The following is a 26,505-nucleotide window of genomic DNA, read 5'->3' on the forward strand; positions in this document are numbered from 1 at the left end:
GAACTGGAAGGAGTTTGTAACGTGTGAAGCGATAGATTCTGCATAGGGCTGAAGTTGCTTAGCGAGAAATTTAGCGAGATTTTGTAGAGGTGAGCCTATGGAGCTGACTATTGGTCTGAGTGGTGTTCCTTCTTTGTGTATCTTGGGGAGACCGTAGAGTTTGGGGCATCTGGATGATTTTTCTCTGGGGATGATTCTTAGCTGGATTTCTTCACTGATAGGAGAGGCTTTTATTTTGGATTTGGTGGTTTTTTCCAGATAGGTGGTGGGATCTGTTTTTATAGGTTGGTAGGTAGGGTCTTGGAGTAGATTTGATAGTTTTGCTTGGTAGTCCGATGTGTTCATCACAACAGTGGCATTACCTTTGTCTGCTGGGAGAATGATTATGTTGTTGTCTTTCCTCAGGTTGGTGAGTGCTTTCTGTTCTTCTTTGTGTAAATTGCTTCTGGGTGGTTTGCTGGAGCAGAGGATGTTGGTGACTTCAAGTCTGATTTTATTGGCTTCATCTGGGTTGATTTTGGTTAGGCTAGCTTCGACTCCGCATATGATGTTTTCCGTGGGGATGCGTCTCGGGGCGACTGCAAAGTTGAAACCTTTGGAGAGTACTTTGGTTTCAGTTGAGGTGAGGATCCTGTCTGATATGTTATGTACTGTTTGTTTCATGGGTTGTTGTGGAGGGTGGCTGGGCTTCTGGCGTTTCTCTAGTTTGTGGAGTTTGTTGGTGTGTGTGTCTGTCTTATGTGAGGACTCTGTTTCAGCTCTCCAAACGGCTAGTTGTTTGCATTTGTCCCAGAGTGCAGGGTGGATTTTGTTACAGAGTTTGAGGTGAAGAGTGAGCAGATCTTTGTTGGTTTGGTTTAGTAGGTATCTTTTCTTATGAAGTTCGTTTCTGATTAGGGATAGTTCAGTTCGTTTCAGGATCCTTTCGGTAGCTGGGGTTTTAGAGTGGAATTTAAGTTGGAAGCATGTGGGAATTAAGTTGTTGTCTCGGCAGTTGCGTAGGAACAAGAGATCACATAAGATGGTGGCTCTTCGGATTTCTAGTTTCTCGTAGGTTCTTGTCAGCTGGAAGGTTTCCTCCCCGTAGAGGTGAGATATTTGCTTTCGTAGATTTTCACGGGTACAGGAATGCAGGTTTTGGTGTCTTCGGGTGTCTTCCCGTGTAAGAGTTGGGGTGTCTAGGCGACGTTTCGACGAGGTCTCACTCGTCATCTTCAGGCTGGTGCTTTCGGCTTCTTGTTACTAGAACAGAGCAGGATCTCAGTGTTTGAGTTCCTATAAATACTGTTGAGGGGGTGTGGTGTATGGCCTCCAACGTTCTGGGCAGAGAGGGAGTTCCCAGATTAGTGTGCCTTTTCTTCTTTTGTTCCTTAATTACTTGAGGGATATCTTGAGTGATTTCTTGAGTGATATTCTGAGTACCACTTAGGAGGGTCATTAGGTGTGGATTAGTTGCTAAAACAAGAAGCCGAAAGCACCAGCCTGAAGATGACGAGTGAGACCTCGTCGAAACGTCGCCTAGACACCCCAACTCTTACACGGGAAGACACCCGAAGACACCAAAACCTGCATTCCTGTACCCGTGAAAATCTACGAAAGCAAATATCTCACCTCTACGGGGAGGAAACCTTCCAGCTGACAAGAACCTACGAGAAACTAGAAATCCGAAGAGCCACCATCTTATGTGATCTCTTGTTCCTACGCAACTGCCGAGACAACAACTTAATTCCCACATGCTTCCAACTTAAATTCCACTCTAAAACCCCAGCTACCGAAAGGATCCTGAAACGAACTGAACTATCCCTAATCAGAAACGAACTTCATAAGAAAAGATACCTACTAAACCAAACCAACAAAGATCTGCTCACTCTTCACCTCAAACTCTGTAACAAAATCCACCCTGCACTCTGGGACAAATGCAAACAACTAGCCGTTTGGAGAGCTGAAACAGAGTCCTCACATAAGACAGACACACACACCAACAAACTCCACAAACTAGAGAAACGCCAGAAGCCCAGCCACCCTCCACAACAACCCATGAAACAAACAGTACATAACATATCAGACAGGATCCTCACCTCAACTGAAACCAAAGTACTCTCCAAAGGTTTCAACTTTGCAGTCGCCCCGAGACGCATCCCCACGGAAAACATCATATGCGGAGTCGAAGCTAGCCTAACCAAAATCAACCCAGATGAAGCCAATAAAATCAGACTTGAAGTCACCAACATCCTCTGCTCCAGCAAACCACCCAGAAGCAATTTACACAAAGAAGAACAGAAAGCACTCACCAACCTGAGGAAAGACAACAACATAATCATTCTCCCAGCAGACAAAGGTAATGCCACTGTTGTGATGAACACATCGGACTACCAAGCAAAACTATCAAATCTACTCCAAGACCCTACCTACCAACCTATAAAAACAGATCCCACCACCTATCTGGAAAAAACCACCAAATCCAAAATAAAAGCCTCTCCTATCAGTGAAGAAATCCAGCTAAGAATCATCCCCAGAGAAAAATCATCCAGATGCCCCAAACTCTACGGTCTCCCCAAGATACACAAAGAAGGAACACCACTCAGACCAATAGTCAGCTCCATAGGCTCACCTCTACAAAATCTCGCTAAATTTCTCGCTAAGCAACTTCAGCCCTATGCAGAATCTATCGCTTCACACGTTACAAACTCCTTCCAGTTCATAGAAACAATAAAGAAGCAAAACCTACATCCCGAGGACCTACTTGTGAGCTTCGATGTTGTATCTCTCTTCACACAAGTGCCCATTAATGAAGCCTTGACAGCCATTCAAAACAAATACAATCCCCCCGAATACATCCTGGACCTGACCAACCACTGCCTAACCAACACGTACTTCATCCACAATGGACAAAGATATAAACAGATAGAAGGAGCACCTATGGGATCACCCCTCTCACCGGTCATCGCAAATCTGTACATGGAACACTTTGAAACCAATGCTTTAGACAAGTCAGAACACAAACCCAAACTTTGGCTCAGATATGTTGACGACACCTTTGTAATTTGGCCACACGGGAAGGAAAAACTAGATAGCTTCCTCACACATCTCAACAGCCTACACCCCAAAATACAATTCACTATGGAAATAGAAGCCAACAACCAACTTCCCTTCCTTGACGTCCTAATCTACAAAAAACCTGATGGCTCCCTAGGACACACTATCTACCGGAAAAAAACACACACCAACCGCTACTTACATGCACAATCACACCACCACCCTGCACAAATAAACTCCGTAGCCAAGACTCTCATCTCCAGAACCAAACGCCTGGCTGACAAAGACCACTTGACAACTGAGTTACAGAATCTCTCAAATGTGTTAATCGCCAACGGATACCAACAAAACAGGGTTACGAAGCTAATCCAAAAAGAAACACCCCCCAAAAACCAAGACACAGAAGAAAACAATGGCATGGCCCTCCTTCCTTATATCAAGGGCACTACAGATAAAATTAGCAAAATCCTCCATAAACACAATATCAAAACAGCCTTTTGCACCAACCAAAAAATAGCCAATATCCTCAGAAACCCAAAAGATAAAATCCAGTTAGAAAACCAAGGGGTCTATGAAATACCCTGCAAAGTCTGCCCAGCCACGTACATTGGACAAACAAACAGACGAATAAATGCACGTATCGCAGAACACAAGAATGCCGTCAAAAAAGAAGAAAAAACTTCCTCTCTTTACCAACACATGAAAGAAACAGGACACGAAATTAATTTTGCAGATTCCAAATTGCTCTTTAACATGGAACATCACCACAAGAGAATAATCATGGAAGCCATCGAGATAGAGAAACACCCTCACAACATGAACAAGCGTGACGACACGTCCCGCCTGCCAGACATCTGGAAATTAGCCCTCCCCACAAAAACCGACACCAGAACCAGAGACACACAGAACGCCATCTCCAATCAACCACACCAGACCCAAACCCAGACCCTCTCCACAGATAAAGTACAGACACCATCCAGTAGCCAAACCATATTGGCACCTCCGGATGCTGCACCCCCCTGCAATCCCTACACAGATCTGGCTGGCACAGGGCACAAAACCACAGCTCGCCCCTATACACGAAGCCAAGCCAGAGCACAACTAAGTGCAGTACAGCCATCTTCTCAGAAAAACTTTTCACAAGCTCAAGAGGTCAAGACACGAAAGCTTTAGCAACTAATCCACACCTAATGACCCTCCTAAGTGGTACTCAGAATATCACTCAAGAAATCACTCAAGATATCCCTCAAGTAATTAAGGAACAAAAGAAGAAAAGGCACACTAATCTGGGAACTCCCTCTCTGCCCAGAACGTTGGAGGCCATACACCACACCCCCTCAACAGTATTTATAGGAACTCAAACACTGAGATCCTGCTCTGTTCTAGTAACAAGAAGCCGAAAGCACCAGCCTGAAGATGACGAGTGAGACCTCGTCGAAACGTCGCCTAGACACCCCAACTCTTACACGGGAAGACACCCGAAGACACCAAAACCTGCATTCCTGTACCCGTGAAAATCTACGAAAGCAAATATATATATATATATATATATGAAATGGTATAAAATTGCTGTGAACTGCCCTGAGTTCTTCGGATGAAGGGCAGTACACAAATTAAATAAATAAATAAATAAATATTTATTAAATTAAATTAAAATAGATTTTAAAATCAGCTGGGTTTTAAAACACACACACACGTATATAATAAAATTACATTTCTAAGTTGGGTTGCCTTAGCAGGCGCTGGAAATAGTACAATGAAGACGCCTGCCTAATAATAATAATAATAATAATAATAATAATAATAATAATAATAATACATAACTCTCAAGGCCTAAGAGGAGGGTGCTGAGATAATCGAGCATTTTTAAAATTAGGTGTAACGCGCGACCTCTGCCGCCAGGGGGGCCCCGCGGATACCGCGGCAGGCCAAACGTGTTTCCGCTTCCTGCCCCGCAGATTCGCGCCGGGCTCCTGGGGAAGTTCTTTTGGCGCGTCCGGGCCGCGGAGCGGACTCTGCCTTTGAAAATTAACCAACCAACCAACAGGTATTAAGATCCATCGCTCTTCTTGCCAGGTCCACGGAATCTAGTGGTGGCGAATGAGCCGCTGCCAATGAGAAGCCGCCTTGCGAACTGCCTTGTTTCCTCCGGCAGGTGAGGATTTCCCCCCTTGGGAAAAAGGAATAATTGGGCGGGGGGCGGCGTTGGCTGCTGGCTGTGCAGGCCCTTCTGGGGGGGGGGCGAGGGGGGCTTTTGAGCCGCCGGGGAAGAGGAGGAGATCCTGGGCTGCCAGCGGATCAGAGAGAAGCAGCTTGCTTTGCTTCTGCAAGTTTTCCTTTTCTTTTTTAAAAAATAATTTTTATTAACAAACCAATCAAATCACATTAATTCCACATTATATCGATACATACTAAATTCCAAATATTTCCAAATATTTAACCGATTTAAAAAAATAAATAAATTGTTGGGGGTACCCATGCTTTGAGCTCAGAAAGTTTTCCATTGAGACTCGCTCGCCTCCTGCTTCCCGGCCTCTGGGGCTTTGCAAGGCAGGCTGCGTTGTGACAGACACACGCACACAAAAGGTTAGGCAGAAGTTGCACGTGGTGTTCAAGCAGAATATTCCTGCACTGGATGCGCAGCTTGCATTTAAAACGCACGACTCTCCCACCAAAGAATCATGAGAACTAGTTTGCCAAGCGTGCTGAGAGTTGTAGCTCTTTGAAGGGGTAAACTACTGTTCCCAGTTACCTTTTTCGGGGGGGTGGGTGGGAGCCATGTGCTTTTGCTGTGCAGTGCGCGTACAACCCAAGTCCATTGGTCTCTACATCTGGGCTCCGACCCGCATCAGTTCTCCAGGATCTGAGGCAGAGGTCCGCCCCATCTCCTGCTGCTCAGTCTCCTATGGGAGTTTTCACAGGGGGTTGTTTGCTGCTGTGGCAGCACAAGGTCCTTTGATTCCTTTCTGCTGAGCAGTGCTGAATCTTCTGCAAGGAAGGGAGAGGGAGGTGGGACGGATGAGAGCCCAGTGTGGTGGAGTGGTCAGAGGATCATACTAGGACCCAAGAGAGACGAGGGTTCAAAGCTGCCCAGAATGGCTGGGAAAATCCACTCAGATGGGTGGGGTATTACTACTACTACTACTACTACTACTACTACTACTATTATTATTACTCTCCTCGCTGGGTGACCTTGGACCAGTCACTGCCTCTCAGCCTTTTGGAGAAAAAGGTGAGATTTAAAAACTGCAATAAATAAATACATACATGAAATTAAGAATGGGAAGAGAAGGATGGTTGTGGAGGAGGGCAATAAGTCAGATCTCTCACCTCCTCAAATTATTATTTTTTAAATGGAATGAGGAATGTGACAGTAATACAAATATAGTCCTGTAGCAAACCAACACCGACTTGTTTTACATTACAGGTAAGAGGTGTGCTAAATATCATAAATAGATTTTTTTAAAAAAGAAGACGCACAAACGGAAACAGGAACCCTGAAATCTGGAATGCACTAAAGGCTCCCCCTGCAGACAATGAACGAGTGGACGCCCATTGCAAAAGAGTATGATCCCCTCAAAGCTGGGAGCATTGATGGTACAGATGAAGAGCCCCACGACCGGGCTGTTTGGAGGGCCATGACGGCACGGTATGTCCCCAACCGAGGCGTTTCAGGGGACCCTCACCTCACGCTGTTTGTGGCCAGACTCAACTTGCAAACCACAGAAGAGAAGTTAAGGGAAGTCTTTTCTCGGTACGGAGACATCCGGAAGGTCTGCTTGGTTCGAGACCTAGTCACTGGCTTCTCCAAGGGCTATGCGTTCGTTGAGTTCAAAGAGGAGCGTGCCCTTGTGAAAGCTTACCGAGATGCCAACAAGCTGGTTATTGACCAGCGTGAGGTATTTGTGGACTTTGAGCTGGAGAGGACCCTCAAAGGGTGGATCCCTCGGAGGCTCGGGGGTGGCTTTGGTGGCAAGAAGGAGTCGGGGCAGTTGCGGTTTGGTGGCAGGGACAGGCCCTTCCGGAAGCCCATAAATTTGCCTGCCATGAAAAGTGAGTTTTACGGGGAAGGACAGGCAGAAAAAAGAGAGAGAGGTTGGTCCAGGGACTGGAAAACAAGGAACAGAGACCAGAGGCGCTCCGAACGGGAGTGGTCGCGAGGATGGGCAGAGAGAGATGGAGCGCGTCACTCCAGAGAGGAACGGAGCAGAGGCAGAGAGAGGAGAGATCGAAGTCGGGACCGCAGCTCAAAGAAGCAAAGAGATGAAGACAGGCACTGATGGGCCGCTCCCTTCCAGTGCTACGCAGCCACAGAACACCAGTGGATTATGGGAAATTGTGGGCCCATCTTCAAAAGCAAACTGAGACAAAGCCTGGATAACTGGCTCGTAAGCTTCAAAACAGTGGGGTGTTTTCATCATCACGCTCCACTGCACACTTAATGGGTTATCCTGTATGGTGTTGCAGGTTTTGATGAAATTGTTTAGTTGTCTTGCTCACTCTTCTACACCACCCTGTCCAAGCTTTTTGGTGCATATGACCAGTGATGCACAACATTCGTGGAATTCTAACAACAGAGAAGAGAAAGGAAAGCTCAATTTGACTAAGGGGAATGTAATAATTCACAGGGCAGGGAGAAGGGGGGGTCTGCAGTGTATAGGCAGGGAGGGTGGGTGAGGAGAGGAATTTTAGAGAAGCAAGAAAAGGGGCCAGATAGAAGGTTGCTAAACAAAAGGAGATAAAGAGCAGGCCAGAGGTGCTTAACTCGTGTCCTTTGGGATGCTGCTGGACTGCAGTTCCCATCATCCCCAGACAGCTTGGCCAACAGTTAGGGCTGATGGAAGTTGTAGTGCAGCAACACCTGGTGAACCGCCGGTTCCCCACTCCTGAGATAGGCAGTGGGTTGAGGAGCATGTGGTTCAATGGGATGAGAAAAGGAGACACTAAGGAGAAACAAGGGTAGGCCGGGAGGGCTCTCCTGTAGGCCTTTGAGGTGGGAATGAAATAGAGCAGCAAGATTGTGGACTGGGATAGGGAACCTGGGACACTCCAGATGTTGCTGGACTACAGCTCCCATCATTCCTGACCACTGGCCGTGCTAGCTGGGGCTGATGGGAGTTGGAGTCCAATGGTGTCAGGAGAGGCACCAGGTTCCAGCAGACTGGGCCTAGGAGGTAGGACTGGATTTCTTGTATCAGTTTGGATTAAGGAGCCAAATCTTTGGCTGAGGTCCGTGGCTTATAGAAGATGCAAAAACAGACAACCTCTTGTTAATCCAGAAATAGTTTATTTAGAATATTAAAAAGATCTAGTGTTAACATAGCCCTATACCCACCCATTCCCTCCAAACATGCTGTTTATTGCCTTTTTTTTTTACTTTACAGTACCCTGAATCTTTATTAAAGATACACATTCACTCCTTTTGCATATCACACAGTTGTGTGCTAAGCCTTATCAGACAATTGCATTAAGGGAATGCTCAAGTCTGTGACACTTAGCGAGATGTTAGCGCCTTGCTAGGAACTGAAAGCACATTGGCAACCCCTGTAATATGGGATTGATACGGCATGGAGACTTGTGACTTGTTTTGATGGTGGTTCTTTTGGGGTTTTTAATTTGCCCTGCACACCTTTGAAATGTGCCCTTGGGAGCATGGTTGGGTTTGAATCCAGCCTTTGGGTTAAAACTGTTTCCCAAGCCCTCCTGTAGTGTAATAAATTATGCAAAACAAGCATCTTTGCAGTGTTTATTCAGGTTGTTGCATCTGTGTGCATGTGATAAAGAGCAAAAATAAAAACAAACCCCCTTTTAAAATTATAGGACTATGGGGAAACTCAATTTCAGCAACACTTAAGCATGTAAAATATTAACAAGGATTTCCATTATTGCATTCATACTGTAGTCCAAAGTGGCTGGTGTCCATTAGGACAGGTAGGCTGTAAAGCTGGAGGCCAACAGGAGGTGGAGCCAGAGCCAATGAAAGGGTGGAACTAACCATAGTTTTGTCTCCATTCTCCCTGCTAAGTCAGCGCCATCTCCCTGGACTGGTTTTAAGAAGGCAGGCAGCTGGCAGCTGCTGAGGGCAGACTGAGATTGGTGGGGCAAAGCCCCATTTGCCCTAACAGACAAGCCTCCACTGTACACACAGTTCCAATGATGACCTCACAGACAGAAGGCAGCTGCTGATGTTGCTGCACAGGTCAAGTTCTTGGGATACACTGGACTGCCTGTTCACAGAGCCATGGAAAATGGACAAGCTGCATATTTGGGGCAGCTCTCTCCACTTCTTCACAAGCAGTCGGAGAACAAGAAATAGCAAACAGAGTTTTAAAAAAGAGCTACATGCCAAAAGCTTTTAAATACAATCCAAAACCTAATCTGTATTAGGAGCAACAAAAAATGCTTTCCAGTTTTCCAAAATACTTCTAATTTAAGAAGAACTGGGGAGGGAAGAAAAATCAAAGAATTGTACGAGTTCGTAGGGACCACAAGGGTCATCTAGTCCAACCCCCTGCAGTGCAGGAATCTTTTGCCCAACATGGGTCTTGAACCCACAACCCTGAGATTAAGAGTCTCATGCTCTACTGACTGGCATGATGTTAAAGTCCTGAAATCCACAGCTTGTGGCAGCTGGGAGGAATTGTACACTCGACTTGAAAACTGCAGGCTTGTAGGGCAGCCCTGTAAATAAATAAATTCAAAAAATTTACTATTTTAATATGTTCTGTTGACCACTCCTCTGTATCAAGCTTGGAAACACAGGCTAGCATCTTAGCAAGCTCTTAGGAAATACACAGGCTAGTGGGGTGGGTGGGTCAAATAATCCATCCCCACTTTCGTTTCTGGCTTCCCATGAAAGCAGCTTTTATTCTATTATGGCTACCATGGAAACCCAGTGGGCTCGTGGTGGAAGAACCATGGTCCATCCTTGTCCTCCTCCAGCCCACTAACTTGCTCACAATGTCTTGTGTCATATGGCTACAAAGCAAGTTGGTAAATAATACAGGGTTGCTCTCAGGCTTTAGCATTGTGTAGTATTTTATCTCTTCCTCTGCCCTGCTTTGTTTAGCATCTAGCTCATGGAAGAACTCTGGGGAACTCAAAAGCAGGCTCATAACACGACATTTTCGCTGGTTCTGATAAAACAGGCCTGGGGATCCTGTGGCGCTCCTGAGACTGTCGGTCTACAACTTTAATTATCCCTGGTCACTGGCCGTGCTAGAAGGGACAAAGAGTCTCACTATATCTGAAGAGCCATCTGTTCCCCATCCATGCAATAAAGGGATTCTGCCTATTGGAGTAGTAATTTTAGTAGATCAGCACAACTACCCACAATGTTTAGCTATAACAATGTTAAGTGACGGCAACCAGACGCAATAAAGCAATGGTTGTCAGTGGTCAGTTTTTGCCAGACTTCTCCACCTTTTGCAGCTGCACAAGAAACAAATTTAGGAGGCAAAGACCCTGCCCCGATCATTGCTTCTGAATTTTGGAAGAACTTTAGCTGCATGGCCTGACATGAAGTCACTGAACAGTTAGCTGCAAAACTGCTGTCAAGCAGCCCAGTTCTTAGCTTGCCTGCAGCCTGGACCTAAGCCTATTTACTCAAGCAACTTTCCAAAGAGGTTAAATGGGATTTGCATCCTGTGTATGTAGGATTTTAGTTTAACTGAGAAGCAAGTCCCTTTGAGAATCCAAGGGGAACTGCCTTTGCTTACAGGTATTTGGGATCAGTTGGGTTTGCATACATTAGAGAAATCTCAGTCATCCCCTAAACCCATTTTTAAAATTCAGTATTAAAAGCTGCCATATGCCAAGTCATACCACTGCTCCATCTATCCCCAAACAGGCTACTGGGAATGGCATAAGCTCTGTGAGCTGAAGACTCTCCCAGCCTTGAGTTCTTTTATAGTAGAGAACCCAGTTCTTTTAAGGGGCACTTTAGTACAGTGGTACCTTGGTTTGCATACGTCTTCGTTTGCATACGTTTTGGATTGCAAACATGTCAAACCCGGAAGTGCGCGTCCTGGTTTGCAACCTTTATTGGGATTACAACCCATTTTGGATTACAAACAAATTATTTTTGGAGGGCCCAATGGCGAAAGCGTGCCTTGGGTTACAACCTGTTTTGGTTTACAAACGGACCTCCGGAAAGGATTATGGTTGTAAACCAAGGTACCACTGTAATTCCAAAATATACATTAGAACAAAGCAATACATTTATTATACCAACCAAAATGTGGACAAAATAACTGTGCTCACAAGCTTCTGAGTTCCTGAGAACTCTGCATCAGGCTAGATGCAACTGGAGGATTCACAAGCTTTGCATGCTATTTTGTGACATAGCCAAGAATGGACCCACTGAAACTAAAGCACACAACTAATTTAAATGGGCCCACTCGAGTTTAATTCAGTTGAATACCACCCATTTTGGTTGGTTTAATGGAGGTATTGCCTTAATTCAGCCTTCACTGATCTGGTGCAGATGTTGTTCAACTGCAACTCCCATCTGAAGGAATCTGTAGCCCAACAGAATCTGCAGGGCATCAGGTCAGCGCAGGCTGCCCTGTGTGCTGAAATTACTGGAACGAGTGTCCCTCCTTAAGTTTACGAACGCTTGCCTTAAACAGGTTTATTCCCAACAGGAAAAGATTTGTTTTGGCCACATAAATGGCTTCTTTAAGGATCAGGTGGGTCCAGGCAGCCGCCAGGCAACACCAGGCCCTGTTCCAAGAAGAGGGTCTTTCACACGAGATAGGAACTCTTCCAGCTGGAAAAATACTAAGTAAAAACCCTTACAGCTGAATCGCAGGGCTGTTAGTGACAGTGGCAGCTCTAGAGATACTTGGAGTGTCCACGCCACATAAAAACAGTGGCCAAGGAGTCTTACCAATACTACCAGTCTCCCTTTATATATAGATAGAGTACTGTGATCATCAGAGGCCACCAGAAAGAAATCTTGGTTTGCTTTTTCCGCAACCAAATTAAGACAGGAATTATCAGAGTTAAAGTGATTTTTTGCTCAAAGGTCATCCTGCTAAGTTCTGTTGAGAGAAGGCCCATTGACATTCATGGACCCAAGTTAGTCACGTTCATTATTTTCAGTGGTCTACTCTGCATATGATCAACACCAGATACAACCCTATGCTAGTTTGTGTTCTGGAATGGCAAGCTTTTTTAAAAAAGTATTTTATACACTGGCCCTGCTGTTTAGAGAAGATTCACTATGCTATTAGTATTCTACATATGCTAATAGCCCAATGCTGAGAACCATAAATGTAATTGTTATCTATATAGCATTGATGTTTAACTCAGAAAAATGCTTGAAAATTTTTGATAACCTTTGCAACAGTCCGCAGTGGATTTGTGGTCCAGAATTTTTTATCCCTGTATTGTAGATGTGAGGCTGAGGGACTAGCAGCTTGGTTAAGGCCACTAAGTAGGTTCATTGTGAAGGGGAGATCTGAACAGGGAACCATCCAGCGCAAAGTCTTAGCTAATATACTCTGGTGGAGAAGGGTCTTCGCACAAACCCCTGCATTATCTCCAATGAATACGTGAGGGGGAAGCAGAAAGCTGGCAGTTAGCTACTACACCAAAATGGGACAATTGACCAACACTGAACAATGACCAATCAAGTGCCCACTGAGTTTGGGGTGGGGGGAGCCCTACACACACATGACATCATTCCATTTCATACCAAACACAGATGATGAGCGACAGCATGAATGGAGCCAAAATGAGATTGCTGAGAAACAAGAGGGCGGTAACAATACAATCTGGGAAACCCAGAGGTTTTTTGAAAAGCTCCTGCCTGCCTATTAAATAAAGCCCAGTGAGGATGGAGCAGGCTTACCAGCCTCGGAATGTTGAATGCCAGTTGGAAAAGTAATATGGAAAATGGTAGGATGAGGAGGGGCCTTGTTGGAGGAAATGGCTGGCTGGAACCTTGATTAGGAACACTCCTGCTGTGAGTGGGGGATTCACGGCAACATTTTGTCGCCAGTTTCATTTGTTCTCACTATAATGCCAAATGGGTGGTTGCCAGGGTTGGGGGCACGGCCATTGGCCACATCAGCATCCATGGGACCCCATAGGTATGAGCTGACTCCTTCATCGCACACTTATTTTAAGCATGGGGTAGGCAGGAGATTGCATGGAGACTCCTTACATCAACTTTGAAAATATATTTCCTGACCTTGCCAAATGGCACAAAAAGCCTTGGAGGTAGGCAAGTATGTGTGTTACCCACATAGGTGAAAAAACTCAGACACAAGCACAGTTTGACGGCCCTGTCGTCACATCGATAGATCATGAACCATGTAGCAAAGCCACCTCAGGCACAGCCTACTGTGAGCAGGGTCCCCAGCGCTGATCACTCAAGGGGCACATTTAAAGCCATATTATACCCCTTTAAACAGTCATGGCAATAACTACTCTAGGGTGCTGCGAGTTGTTACAAGAGAGTTGTTACAAGAGAGTTGTCTATTCCTGACACGGAGCTACAATTCCCAGAATGGTTTAGCAATAAATCCTTCTTCGCAGGAAGTCTGAAAATTATAGCTCTGAAGGGGTCAGGGGTCTCCTAGCAGCTCTCAGCACCCGTAGCCAATTAGTTCCCAGAATTCTTGAGGACACTACTTTAAACATTTAGTGTGCAGCGGGCTCCATATAGGCAAAATTTGTTTCCAAACTGACTTTTGTTCCCAAAGCTATTGAAGAAACAACACCTGTGTTTTCTGTAGAAGAAACTGCCCTCGCAATGACAGAGGGGGAAGAGGTTAGGATACAAGGAGGAATTTTTTAAAGGGTTAGCATAAATTTCAGATGTTTAGTTTCCATTAATACATCAGAAAATTCATAGCAAAAATGCAAGGCACCATCACCTTGTACACCATGCTTTAGGCACTATAAATAACAAACCAAAAATAATAATACATAGTCCTGATCCATTTGGAAGGTGATCCAATTCCAGTACATTGCATTAGTCATTTTCACCATGGATTCATTCCTGCAAAAGGAAGGCCCTGCTTCAGCTGCAAACAGGACTTGCATTTGAGCATGACAGCTATGACTAGACGCCACTTCTCTGGAACAATCATTAGAGGAAGATGACAGCTGAATGATCATGACGAAGTTCCCATCCCCAATAAACTGGGCAAGGGGCGTCTTCAGACGTTAGCAGGACCTTGAATGCAACTCTTCAGCAACAACATAGATCTCTTTTTTTGGTTTAAAGTGAACTTTTGTTAAGTGGAGTGAATGCAAGCTTTCAAAAACAACCCACAGGCTTGTTAAATTAGCACACAGCAATGACCCTGCAGGGTGGCTAGAGCGGAGTATGCAAAGCCATTGCTTCTACAGAGGCCCTAGGATCTTGCTTTCGGAGTGTAGTCACCAAGTAAACATCAAGGGATTCTGTGTGGAAAAAGAAACCCCTCATTCCAACTGGGTAAGGGGCTTGGAATGGGGAGGAGAGCCGTATCCAGGTGCCACAATCCACTAGACAGGTTCCCTCATCTTTTCTTGTGCTGTACCATTGCAACCGCAATCCCTGGGCTCCCGTCACAGGTGCTGGAGGGCCTCCAAGCCTTGTTCGGTGTATGCATCGTCTTTGTTAGAGTTGGCCCACTCGCCAAAGGAACTCTGAAAGGGGGCATTTCTCTGCATCGCTGGCATCCGTTTCTTATCACGGGAAAAGAAACTAAACCTTCCAAGAGAAGTGGGGTGTGGAGAAGAGGAGAGAGAAAAAAGGGGGGTGGGAACACCACACAGGTTAAGGCGTTGAAACTTGGAGGAAGGATCTGAAAACATCTTTCAGTGCTAAGTGATGCAACAAACATGGCCAAGCAATGCAAGAAACCAGGCCAAATTCTAACAGGGGAGAGAAATCTCTTGTTTTCGGGGAGACAGGTTTAGAAACAGCTTCTCAATTGGAACAAGAACCACATAAGTACCATTAGTGGAAAAGTGTAAGCCTTCTGTAGGTATTTCTCCATGCCATCATAATATGCTGGATTCCAAGTCACAGGGGGCAGTTTATGGGCACAGAGCAGGTGCCCAGGTCCCGGGTCCAAGGTATTTTGCCACCTGAGGCAAAGGCCAATATGGCACCTGTCTCCCATGTATAAAAGCTGACCAGATTGGCAGCTGAATCTTCCTTTGACAATGGCAGTGGACCAGTCTTCCACGGCACCCGAGGGCAGGATAGCTGGGTGGGGGCCCCACAGGGCAGGCCGTATGACACATCCAGCGCTGTCCACTCCTCACCCCACACATTCTGTATCTGAGGCGGCCGCCTCACTCTGCCTCATGGGCCAGGCCTCTTCCTCAAATGCTCTCCCCGCAAACACAAGGACAGCTGAGAGGGGGCAGCGGGGGCAGGACCCACAGGCACACTCCCACCCCCTGCAGGCCATGGGATTATGGGCACATGGAGCAGGCTATCTGGAGGGGGCTTGTGATTTTGTACCAATTACCTCAAGTGACATTGCTTTCTGTTTTTACACCAAGTGAAGGAAATAAAAAAAGTGAACAACTAGGGAGAACAATATTTCAATGTTCTAATTATTATTTCCTTAGTCTGTGTGAAGGGAAAGGGATTTCTGTGCATTTTTTGAATTAGCTATTATGAACACTCAATGGAACTGTAACTTGCCCCCTTCCATCCACTCCAGCCAAATTCTGCCCACTTAGAAATGAGGGGACTTTCCAACAGGCCAGATTTTGAACAGGTTTTTGTGACAAGCACAGATCTAATTCCAGCCAGCTGAAAGCTGTTGGCAATTATCCTTCCATCAAAGAGACTTATGTTAAAATTTTATTTGATTCAGACTTGGGCAGGCTATTTCTCTGTCAGTTTCAGGTTCCAATTAGTAACATGGATTGTGGGGATAAATTCAGAGACTAAGCAGAGGGTCTCCCAATATACACAGTTCCAGTTATTTGTGTGCCTATGTGCAAATCCAGCCCAAATCCCCTCATTTCCAAAAACAGTTTGTTATACAGACTGGGAAGAAGTTGGGGTAGCTATTTGCCAGGTGCAAGTCCAAAACCCAGACTTTTAAGAGCACAAATTCAGCAGTCAGACAGAATTTGGGCAGTGTACACTTCACAGTTAGTAGCATTTCAGCACAATCCTATGACATCTACTCAGAACCAAGACCCTTCAGTTCAATGGGGCTTGGGTCTCAGGTACATGAATTTAGGATTATAACCTGAATTACACTATGATCTTCTATTGGGACAGCACAGTCCAACAGAAGCAGAAGAAGCCAACCATATTCTTTGAGACGGCCACAATTAAAATATACATGGAATTTAGAAGCAGGATAGAGGGCGACAGCCCAGGTGTCCTGGTAGCCCAAACACTTACAACATTGATGCTGGCACCTCCAAACTTGAGACAGGTCTCCAGCCATGACATACAAAGGTGAGCACCTGTGTTTGGCCATCGTAGCAAATATATCCTTTACTCCAATTTGGGATGGTCTGTGGGCATCACAACCAGGTCGTAAACCTAGGTTGCCAACTTGACAATGCTTGTTCACTGCTGTTTCGAGGTTTGATACCCATTTGAGTCTCATTACAAGCTGAGATGTAAGATGGCAGGCTATGCTATCCTAACATTTGGGGCTTTGTCAGTTAAATCAATATTGCATGTTGTATTTTCACCTGTTGTGATTAAATTTAAAAATAAAAACAAAAATTGTTGTGATCTGTCAGTAGGCAGGTTTCAAAAGCAAGATTAAACAACATTAGTGATTAATATGTTCCTATCTAATAGGTCAACAATAGGTTCTTGTTTGTCTGAACACCCGCTCCATCACTGGCAAAGTACATGTCATGGATGCCTAAACACATCCTAGCTGCTGAATGGGAATGGCTCACTGTCAGAATGTTGACAAAGTGACAATTCTACAATGGCAGCACAATGTCAGTTGAACAAAGTAGGCTTATAAGTTGTAGCCAGACAAGCAAGGGAATTTCAGGTAGAGCACTGGGGGCTGGGGGCCAAAGGGCCAGCAAGATGGTAAGAAGGATCGGAGTGTCATATATAATTTTTCAACCAACTGTCCACATATTTGCTTGAAAAACTCTCAATTAAAATTCCTTGTCTATTAAGTCAATTATTAAACCAGGGATGGGTAACCTGTGCCTCGCCAAATATTGCTGGACTACAACTCCTATCATTCCTGGCCGCTGGGCATTCTGGCTAGGGCTGGTGGGAGTTAAGAGTCCAGCAACATTGGTGAGGCCAGAGGTCCCCCTTTTGCATTACGTAGAAGAAAGTGCAAAGGGGCACAGACTGCTTGGTAAATAAGCGGTTACATCATGCAGCAGAGGAGCATTCTGATTGGCCATCTTCAAAAAAAGGTTTTATGATCCCACAGTCAGCCAAGGAGAATACAACCAAGGTTAAGGTGAGGAACAGCCACACATCATGCACAAATAGGAGAACAAAAACTCCACAGTAACCAATTAAAAAGAGAGTTCCTACAAGGGACATAAGTCTTCTTATTGGCTGCAATGTGGGATCATCAGGGATCAATCCGGCAGCTACCATAGGCATTATAGCTGTAAACATCCTGGTTGGGAAAGCACAGACACAAAAGAGAAAAGAGGCTTAAGTATGAAATTAAAAGGTATTCAAGTACTCACAAGCACAGGAGAGGGGGGGAAGTAAATAAAGGAAGCCAGAGGAAACGACAGACATGGGTGCTGACTTACACAAAGGACAATGTTTTTACAAGGTGGGGAAGGGTCTGCATTGCCCAGAGAGCCTCTGATCTCAAGGAGAGTCCTTCTGAATCAAACCAATTGAGAGTCAGTTGTGGGGGAGTGAGAAATGTCCTTATTATCATCTGAGGAATGTTAGAGAGTATGAACATAGGATCCAACTCCTAGGGGCTGAGGTCACTTCAGCCCACCCAACAAAACACTGGAAGGGTCCAGCCCCTCCCTCCAAGTTGATGGGCATTGCCATTCAAATGGTGTGCATGACCGTGTGATGTGATTATGTGGGACAGGGCTTACCTGCACCTCCATTATTTTATTCGAGTTGGCACCCCTGCCCATGAATGTTAAAGTAGTGCAAGAGGGCTTGATGTGTTTACTGTGGATGTGACCTTAGAGCTTAAGACACAAACAGGGAAAGACTAACTCCACCATGTCCTGTTTGTGAGTTCCCAAAGGCATTTGAGGGCTCTTGCACTAGCGGATGGGTAAGTTTTGTACAAAAGAGGAATCCGCTGTACTAGCAGAAACTCATTGCACAGTCTATTATGCCTGGGGCTGCCATATGTCCAGATTTCCTGGGGGGCGGGATATCCAAAATGTGGAGTTTTGTCCTGGATCTTAGGCAAGTCAATCAAAAAAATTGCAGCTCAACAATTTTGGGGTCTTTCTAAAAAAGTTGCTTATCTATTCTTAGGCAACCGTGTCTCACAGGCACGAAATATTTCAGCAGTGTAGTGTAGCCACTGGAGTGTCAGGGTGAGAGTTAAAATCCCCACTTGGCCCTGAAACTCCCTGGGTGACCTTGGGACAGTCTCTGCCTCTCACAGGATTGTATCAGGGATTAAATGAGGAGGGGGAGAACTGTATATGTCACCTTGAGCTCCTTGGAGGGGGAAAAGGTGGCATGTAAGTGCAATAAATAATGAAGTATACCACTGGCTTTAACTCCGTGCTGCATTGCACACAACCCGTACATTAATAGCAAATTCATTTGCTGAGCGCCTGTCTTTATGTAGCCAAAATGGCACCATCCATGCACAAGGCAGGAAATGCCAACAGGTTTGGGGGAACCCAAAGGTTTGTAGAAGTACAAACAAACATCTGTGGGAGAATAAAACTTCGGGGGGGGGGTCACAGAAAAAGCCCAATGAGGACTGAGCATGTTCTCTATGCATGGATGGTGGCTGATTGCTGGAGTGGAATGAATGGGACATCATGTTGGGACCTGGAAGGGGAGCAATATCCCGCTGCAACCGTTGGCTGCAGATGCCACTTGTTGCTGTTGATTAAGGACACAGCTGAGATCACCAGAGCACTTTTTTGCTTCTGACCTAAACACAGCTCCGAGACATTCCCAACAGAGCTGCTTCTGGGAGATGCTATTATTAGAATCAAAAACAACACACAGAGTTGTTATTATTCTGAAGGGGTTTTCTACAGTTACACAGCTTGGCTGGCTGGGTTGCATCAAGCCTCCCCCCACGTCATTAAACACACACACACACACACACACACACACACACACACACACAGAGAGAGAGAGAGAGAGAGAGAGAGAGAGAGAGAGAGAGAGAGAGAGGCTTTTGTCTGTCTTCTTTTTAAAGCCAGAACTGTTCATCATGTCAGCAACAAACAAGCGACACAACCTTTGAAACAAAGGGCCCTTTTTGCTCATTGTACAAAACGAGGTAGATCTGGCTTCTTAAAAAACAGCAACCATATAAACAAAAATCCCTGCTCAAAGATTTACAATTTAAAAATTTCCTAATTGGTTTTTGCCTCCATTAATTTTTTTTTGTACATGACAGCGACACAGTCACCATCCTGTGCTAGCATCTCACACAGCTTGGGGAGCGGAGAGGGACGTCCCTCCCCAAAACACCTCTTTGCCAGTGCTCTCCACTGCTGAACCTCTGATACTAATTGAAGGAAAGGTACTTTTCACCTACAAATGAGTAATGAATCACAAACTGGAAATTAAGCACACTTTTTTTGGAAAGTTTAATGCTAGGAGAATCAATTGGACTTACTTTGGAGGAAATACGGTTTAGGATGTTAATGTGGAAAAAAGGGGGTTCTTTTTTGGCACATCTAAACATTTGGGACAAAGCTCTCTCTCATATAGAGATTCAAAATGCAGTTTGCCACTTTGGACCCACCCACGTTGCTGCTTAATCCCCTCTCTGTAGTCTCAAGAGGAGAAAAAAACAAAAGAAAACAGAATTTCAAGGGAATTTATGCTAAGGACATAGTGAAGCACCACATGCTTACTGCAGTTTGGTGCTTGCCATTTTCTAAGGTAGCAGCACCAGGGTTTTCCAGGAAGCCCACCCCCTGGTCCAGAGGTTTCCAAGAGAGCTTGGCAGGCATCTAACTGTATGCACTGCCCGGCACTCACTCTTTTTGCACTACAGTACCAACAGATTTGGTGCCAGTGCATCCTGGCATTGTCTTCTATTGGCACACGGAACAGCAGGGAAGGAATGAGGAAGCTGTGGCCCCCCAGGGGCTGCTAGACGGCCATTATCCCTGACTGTTTATCCATGCTGGCAGGTGAAAAGTTGGAATCAAACCCTATTCTGGAGGGCTACAGCTTCCCCCCCTTGCAGTAGGTTGCCAGCCTGGTGCCTGCCATGAGCTTCACTGGCACACCAAGGCAAGGGCCTTGGACTCTGGGCTTACTTTCTTTTTAAGTACATCTCTAGACCTCCTAGAAAGAAAGGTATGAAGAAGTCACCCTTCCGAGTAATTTCTGTGAAATGAAGAAGGCTGCCAGTGTTTTTAGCCAATGAGTGAAGTTGGAACTGTGACGGAAAAGTGCACTGTTTGGACATGAGGAAATAAGAATCCCTGAGGTCCTAAAGAGCTGCAGTCCCCCCTTTAATGCACTTTTATTGTTTCTCTATAATCTTGCAAGCAGAAATCCAACAGGTCATACCTTTTATGAAAATACAATTACAGGGAAAGCTTCACTATGATTGTTCTCTCTCTAATTTCATGTTACTGCCCTGCCATCCCAAGGCAACCATTTTGTGACTGGCGCCCCAGCACTCTCTCAAAATTCAAAATGTGCCCCCACCCTGGTCCAAGAAGGTTGGCGACCATCGTTGTAGGTGATGACGCACACATTAAGAAAATGTGGGCTGCTCATTATTTACATAGCACTATTGGTGCACATAGCGCTTTTCGGAGTCTTTTGCCTTAAGGAGTTTATAGGCTAAATTTCAATGCAGGGGAAACAAAAAAAGGAAGCAGGTAGAAGGGGAGTCAAGAGGTAAGCAGGTGGCAATATGCAGTTGTTTAAAGTACACGTTTAGGCTTGGTTACAGACTTTGCTGCAGAAAGGTCATTATTAATTATTATTATCTGTAATAATAACCACAGTCTCAAGGCAATTTACACATAAAATAATTTAAAATGGTTAAAAACACTAGCAATGAATACATTTAAAACAAGATTAAACCCCAAACAAGTGTTTAGGGCCACCTAAATGTGGCGATTGGGCAGGTGGGCAAATCACATGCTTCCTTGCTCCACCCACCACACATTAAAAAACAAATTCCTGCATATTAAAAAGTAGCTCGCCAGTGAGAAAAAGCTGTAGTTGGGTCTCATGGGGAAATATTCAGAGAAAGCGTCACGCTAGGAATAGCCAAGGTAGCAATTTGTTACTACTGGCCCCAGGGGGAAATGCTTTGCTATGAGTTTGGTATGGGGGAGGAAGTAGGCAGAATGTGAGATCCTTCTCACCCCTGGCCCCACCAAGCAAAAGCCAGACTGGCTTCCTGTGTTGAGGTGATCGCCTGGGTGATGGGCCATGAAGAGAACAAAGGAAAGGGGGCTCAGTGTGATAAGACAAGTGGGTGGGGCTACTCCCTCAACACAGAGATACTTTGAAGGACAAAGCCTAAGTTTAGAGCTGAAAGGGGCAGTGCTGTGACCTGGAAGAAGCAAGCTGGAGAGTCAGAACACAGTTTGAGAGCAATTTTGATTTATTCTTGAATCTATTGCACTTATGGAGGAAGCAAGACCCTTATATATGTGTAAATAAACCATACATCAGACAGGGCACCACAGTCTCTGTTGTGTCTCATTCCCAAAGGAAACACGAACCCTGAATAAGCACCTGGAAGCCCTGGAATCTCGCAGAACTCAGAGGTTGGGGAGGCAGGCAACAGTATTTAAACTGTGTCAAAATGAATCAAACAGATAAACAAAAAGAGGTGCGTTGTGGCATTATGGAGATTATTCAAAGGACACTGAGCACCATTCTTTCTTAGAGCATTTTTAAAAGCCCAGGGACCCCAAGAAGCATAAGAAAGCAAGTTTCTTCCCCCCATGCTTGGTTTAAGGCAGCCTTGGGAAGAGGAGGGTACTTACAGTCGTTTGATTCCAGATTCCTGCTGAGTGGATGGTTTTGAATGAATAATGGTTGTGGGTTGGGGAGACCTCATTTCTTCATCAGCCTCGTCACTTTTAAAAAAAAGAACAGGAAAAGATATGAAATGTATACGTTAGATACCAAATACTCTCATTACACCTAGGAAAAACTAGTCACTCACTCTACACACAGAAAGGAGACAGAAAGCATACCTCTGTCAGTGCATATAATTGTGTATATAAATAAAGGGGCCTCCGTCCTCTTGTCCAGCTGCCTGCTCATTGCCAGGTGCCACAAGCGTATCCATGACAGGCAGATGCCCAGTCTCTGCTTAGATACCTCCGGCACAGGTAGAGAAAAAGTGTGAGGAAAATGCAGTGTAGAGAAGGGGTTCCCAAATTGTGGGAATGCTGGATGGGGCAGATATAAGCTTTATTCCAAAACATGTGGAGGGTACCACATTTTCAGAGGCTGCGCCAGAGAGCCACTCCCAGTCAGAGGAGACCAGAACTTTCTAAACTGTTTAGCGACATGTCGGATGCAGTGTATAGGTGTGTCATGTGAATGCTCTTATAAGGGGTTAGTTTAGCTAGTAAAACTGAATTACTGTGTCTCAAAACAATGCATGTCTGAAAAGAGTGTCACCAACACGAAATGTTTGGAAAGCTCTTGAGTAGACTCAGCTGGGCTAAAGAAACAAACAGCCTGACCTGGTATAATGTAGGTTTACTGATTACTGCCTGAACATTTTTCCTTATCTTCATAAGAAAAAGGAGCAGAGAGAAAAAGAAGAAGAAGAAGAAGAAGAAGAAGAAGAAGAAGAAGAAGAAGAAGAAGAAGAAATTGGAGGAAATAGCTTGAAATATTCTTGGCCCTTTTGACTAGTGGTGCATTTAAAAGTGTACCTCTGAAGAATGTGAAACTTGTGGTTCTCTAGATGTGGTTGGACCCCAACTCCTATCAGCTCCAGACAGCATGGCTAATGGTCAGGGACAAGGGGAGTTGCAGTCCTGCAACATGTGGAGAGCTGTAGGGTACCCCCAAGTGGCCTCACCCAAGAGAGCTCCCCATTCTGGCTCCAGTCCATTTCCAACTAGCGTGGGCTTGCAACTGAACTTCAGTGCTAACACACACACAAACACAGAGGAACTGAGCAGACGACTGCAGCCTCAACAGGACTGATCCCACTGAAAAGCAAACCGGCTTCAGTCCAACTGCTTCCACATAGAATCAGACTAGAAAGGAGCTGAAAGCAACAGCACACCTCTTATAATACAGAAGCTCCTCTTGCAGCAGAAAAACTTTAGATTTCAGTTCATTTCTCTCATGCAAAACATCTCGCAGCTCTTGCAAAGTAAACCTTGGACGGTTGGGATCCTTCAAATCCATGGCTATCTTCTCAGATTCTGAGATGTATTCATCATTGTTTGGTTCTTCGGCCTGTGAGGAACAAACAAAAATCCTACATTAATACATGGCTTGGGTCTTACTTACAAGTCGCTTCGACTGCATCGTATTTTTTTCATAAGTAACCTAGGGCAAGCGTTTAATCTTAAAAACAAACAGCCAAGGCTGAAAAAGGAGGCAGCCAATGACGATGGTACTGGCTGTAGAGAGCGTGTGGCAATGTCATCTCTCTGCCAGGGTCTATTATACTCAGAGAAAGCTGGGAGCAGCTCTAAGGAGAGAAAAGAGGCAACATCACCATAAACCAACAGACTACAGAACAGCAGAAGAAAGGAACCATTCCTTCTAAGGGTCTGTGCACAAACAGACCTGGCGCCTGGCTGTGGAAAACTGGGTACAGAAGCCAAATCTCCACCACCATCTGAATGAACAAAAAGCCAGTCAGATGATAATGATAACTTAAATTATTAATTATGACTTACTGATGTATTTATTAATATTTATTATTCATAATAAATGCCATATTTGTTTATTTAACAATTTTTATATATTGCTTAATCAACAGAAACCTCCAAGCATTTAAAATAAAGCAGTACAAACTATATACTGGATAAGCAAATACTGTACCCAGAAAGTATAGACTATATAATCCGCTTTCCATAGAACTGTAGTGTTGGAAGGGACCACGAGAGATACATAGTTCAAACCCAGCCAATCATTTTGCCCAACGTGGGGCTTGAACCCACAACTCTGAGATTAACAGTTTTATACTCCATCAACTGAACTATCCCAGGCCAGAATAGCAGTCACAAGACATTTAAAATATCCATTTCACAACAATCCTAAAATACTAAAAGCCAGCACAACACATATACACCTAAACAATTCCCAGCGCACACAAACCAATCTGCAACACCAAACCAGCAACCAAAACCTGCAATCTGTCAAGGATGCCCATTCTACTCCTCAGCTTGGGAGAGATTCAAATTATCTCGTGTTAAAAGAATTCTAAGGTCTCAAATATAGAATAAATATTTATAAATGCACACATATCTGTTAAGTTGTGGGTGAACATATCAGACGACACAGCGATTCTCCAAACATCTCTTGTTTATTCACAGGTCAGAACAGAACTGAAGTGAAGGGTTCAGCCAGCCTGCTTATATAGAGCTCCAGTACAACCTAACTGTAACAACTTTCTGTAACTACCCAATCACTGAACGTCACTTTCGATCCCTTATTTGCATATGTGGACCTGAACTATCTACAGTATCCCCCAGCTGGCCCAGGGTGAGAACTTCAGTACATAACATAAACCATGTGTCTGAAATAGTATGAAATAGCAATCCTGAAGCAATTTTGACTCTCCCAGTGACCTCAAATATTGCTCCGAAGTAAAGGAAACAAATGAGGAAAGCTTTCCTGTTGTCTTTTCGCTTACAAATTCTCCAGGAACTAAAGTATTAACCATCACAAAAGAATGGCCAGGCTGCCCAGACAATGCAATCTGCGACTATTATTAGGTATCCGGGCAGACAGGATTTCTACTGTAGACCGCCTCCTATGATGTATGTATGATGATTTTGGGGTGGTCTTTAGCTAAGGGGGTTGGGCAATGTCAAAAGTCTTTAAGGTTTCTGCACACTTTTGTTCAGGGTCTCTCCCTCCTTGGAAGGAGGGGAGGAAACTCTGTTGCAACAGAAAAATAAACCTCTGCCTTGCTTTCCACTTGGTTCTGCCACCATCCATTCTTCTCTGACCGATCATGGACTTAGGGGACTCAGAGTCCCATAGGGAGTTGCGCAGCAAAAGTCAAACCCGAATTTTTACATCAGTTGCATGTTCACATTCTGTTTTGGGAAACAAATCTCACATTTCCTTCTTCTTCCTTGGCGCACAGTGTAAAGCATTTTATTTTAAAAGCTATATACAGAGCCAGATTTAGAAGCAGACAACCCAGACGCCAACTGCCTGAGGCACCAGGCTCTGGAGTGCAGTACAGAAGTGTCAGAGAGGGCATTTATTTAGCTACTCTTCTCTTAACTGCTGGCTTTAAGCCATGGTTTTCCCAGTAGTGATGTATGGAAGTTAGAGCTGGACCATAAAGAAGGCTGATCGCCAAAGAATTGATGCTTTTGAATTCTGGTGCTGGAGGAGACTCTTGAGAGTCCCATGGACTGCAGGAAGATCAAACCTATCCATTCTGAAGGAAATCAGCCTTGAGTGCTCACTGGAAGGACAGATCCTGAAGCTGAGGCTCCAATATTTTGGCCACCTCATGAGAAGAGAAGACTCCCTGGAAAAGACCCTGATGTTGGGAAAGATGGAGGGCACAAGGAGAAAGGGACGACGGAGGACGAGATGGTGGGACAGTGTTCTCGAAGCTACCAGCATGAGTCTGACCAAACTGAGGGAGGCAGTGGAAGACAGGAGTGCCTGGCGTGCTCTGGTCCAGGGGGTCATGAAGAGTCAGACACGACTAAACAACTAAACAACAACAACAACTCTTAACTGCTGAAATAAATACAAACAATATAAACAGTTCAGGCCCACTTGTAAAGCTGGCAACCCTCAAGCTGTACAGAGAGTTTGTATTAATGCTTTTTTTTGCTTAATTTGCAGGAAAGAGGCACAGCTCAGCAGTTCAAGCATCTGATTTGCATGCAGAAGCTCCTAGCTTCAACCCCCAAGATATCCAGGTATGACTTGGAGAGAGCCCTGCCTGAAATGCTGATGAACTGCGGGCAATCTAAACAACACTGACCTAGATCAGGGTAGTCCGGCCCACGAGACCTTTCTTGGCGACCCCTAGCAACATTCATGAACCACCTTAAAGCCTTAAAATTTTATTTTTTGTGTCATGCATCGTTAACAAAAGCACATTCATCTGCCTGTGTATTACATTTGTTTAATAATTAAAAATAATAAATCTATTAGTTGCA

General features: G+C 44.8%; 2 protein-coding genes across 3 annotated transcripts in view; one reads left to right on the forward strand and one right to left on the reverse strand.

The window, feature by feature from the left end:
- Nucleotides 1-4,976: 4,976 nt before the first annotated feature.
- SNRNP35 (small nuclear ribonucleoprotein U11/U12 subunit 35) lies at nucleotides 4,977-8,768 on the forward strand. Its single transcript, XM_081175164.1, has 2 exons — nucleotides 4,977-5,191; nucleotides 6,464-8,768. The coding sequence occupies exon 2, from the start codon at nucleotides 6,573-6,575 to the stop codon at nucleotides 7,314-7,316; it is 744 nt and encodes a 247-aa protein (XP_081031290.1). The 5' UTR covers nucleotides 4,977-5,191; nucleotides 6,464-6,572; the 3' UTR covers nucleotides 7,317-8,768.
- Nucleotides 8,769-12,851: 4,083 nt separating this feature from the next.
- The window catches only part of RILPL1 (Rab interacting lysosomal protein like 1), a 31,613-nt gene continuing 17,959 nt past the window's right edge, over nucleotides 12,852-26,505 (reverse strand). The window contains exons 5-8 of one of the 2 annotated variants that reach the window (XM_081174870.1): nucleotides 23,421-23,596; nucleotides 22,156-22,248; nucleotides 17,537-17,624; nucleotides 14,607-14,746 (exon numbers count right to left, since the gene is read on the reverse strand). In XM_081174870.1, coding sequence (XP_081030996.1) covers nucleotides 14,741-14,746; nucleotides 17,537-17,624; nucleotides 22,156-22,248; nucleotides 23,421-23,596 — 363 coding nt within the window. In that variant the 3' untranslated portion in view covers nucleotides 14,607-14,740. Of the gene's footprint in view, nucleotides 14,747-17,536; nucleotides 17,625-22,155; nucleotides 22,249-23,420; nucleotides 23,597-26,505 lie in introns of both variants that reach the window. The other variant, XM_081174869.1, reaches the window with a different exon arrangement.

Source organism: Podarcis bocagei (assembly GCF_964188305.1).
Source record: "Podarcis bocagei genome assembly, chromosome: 16".
Taxonomy (NCBI): Eukaryota; Metazoa; Chordata; class Lepidosauria; order Squamata; family Lacertidae; genus Podarcis; species Podarcis bocagei.

Bases quoted from the DNA above. Each gene is read 5' to 3' on its own strand.
- SNRNP35 (XM_081175164.1), top strand. From the start codon at position 6,573: ATGAACGAGTGGACGCCCATTGCAAAAGAGTATGATCCCCTCAAAGCT.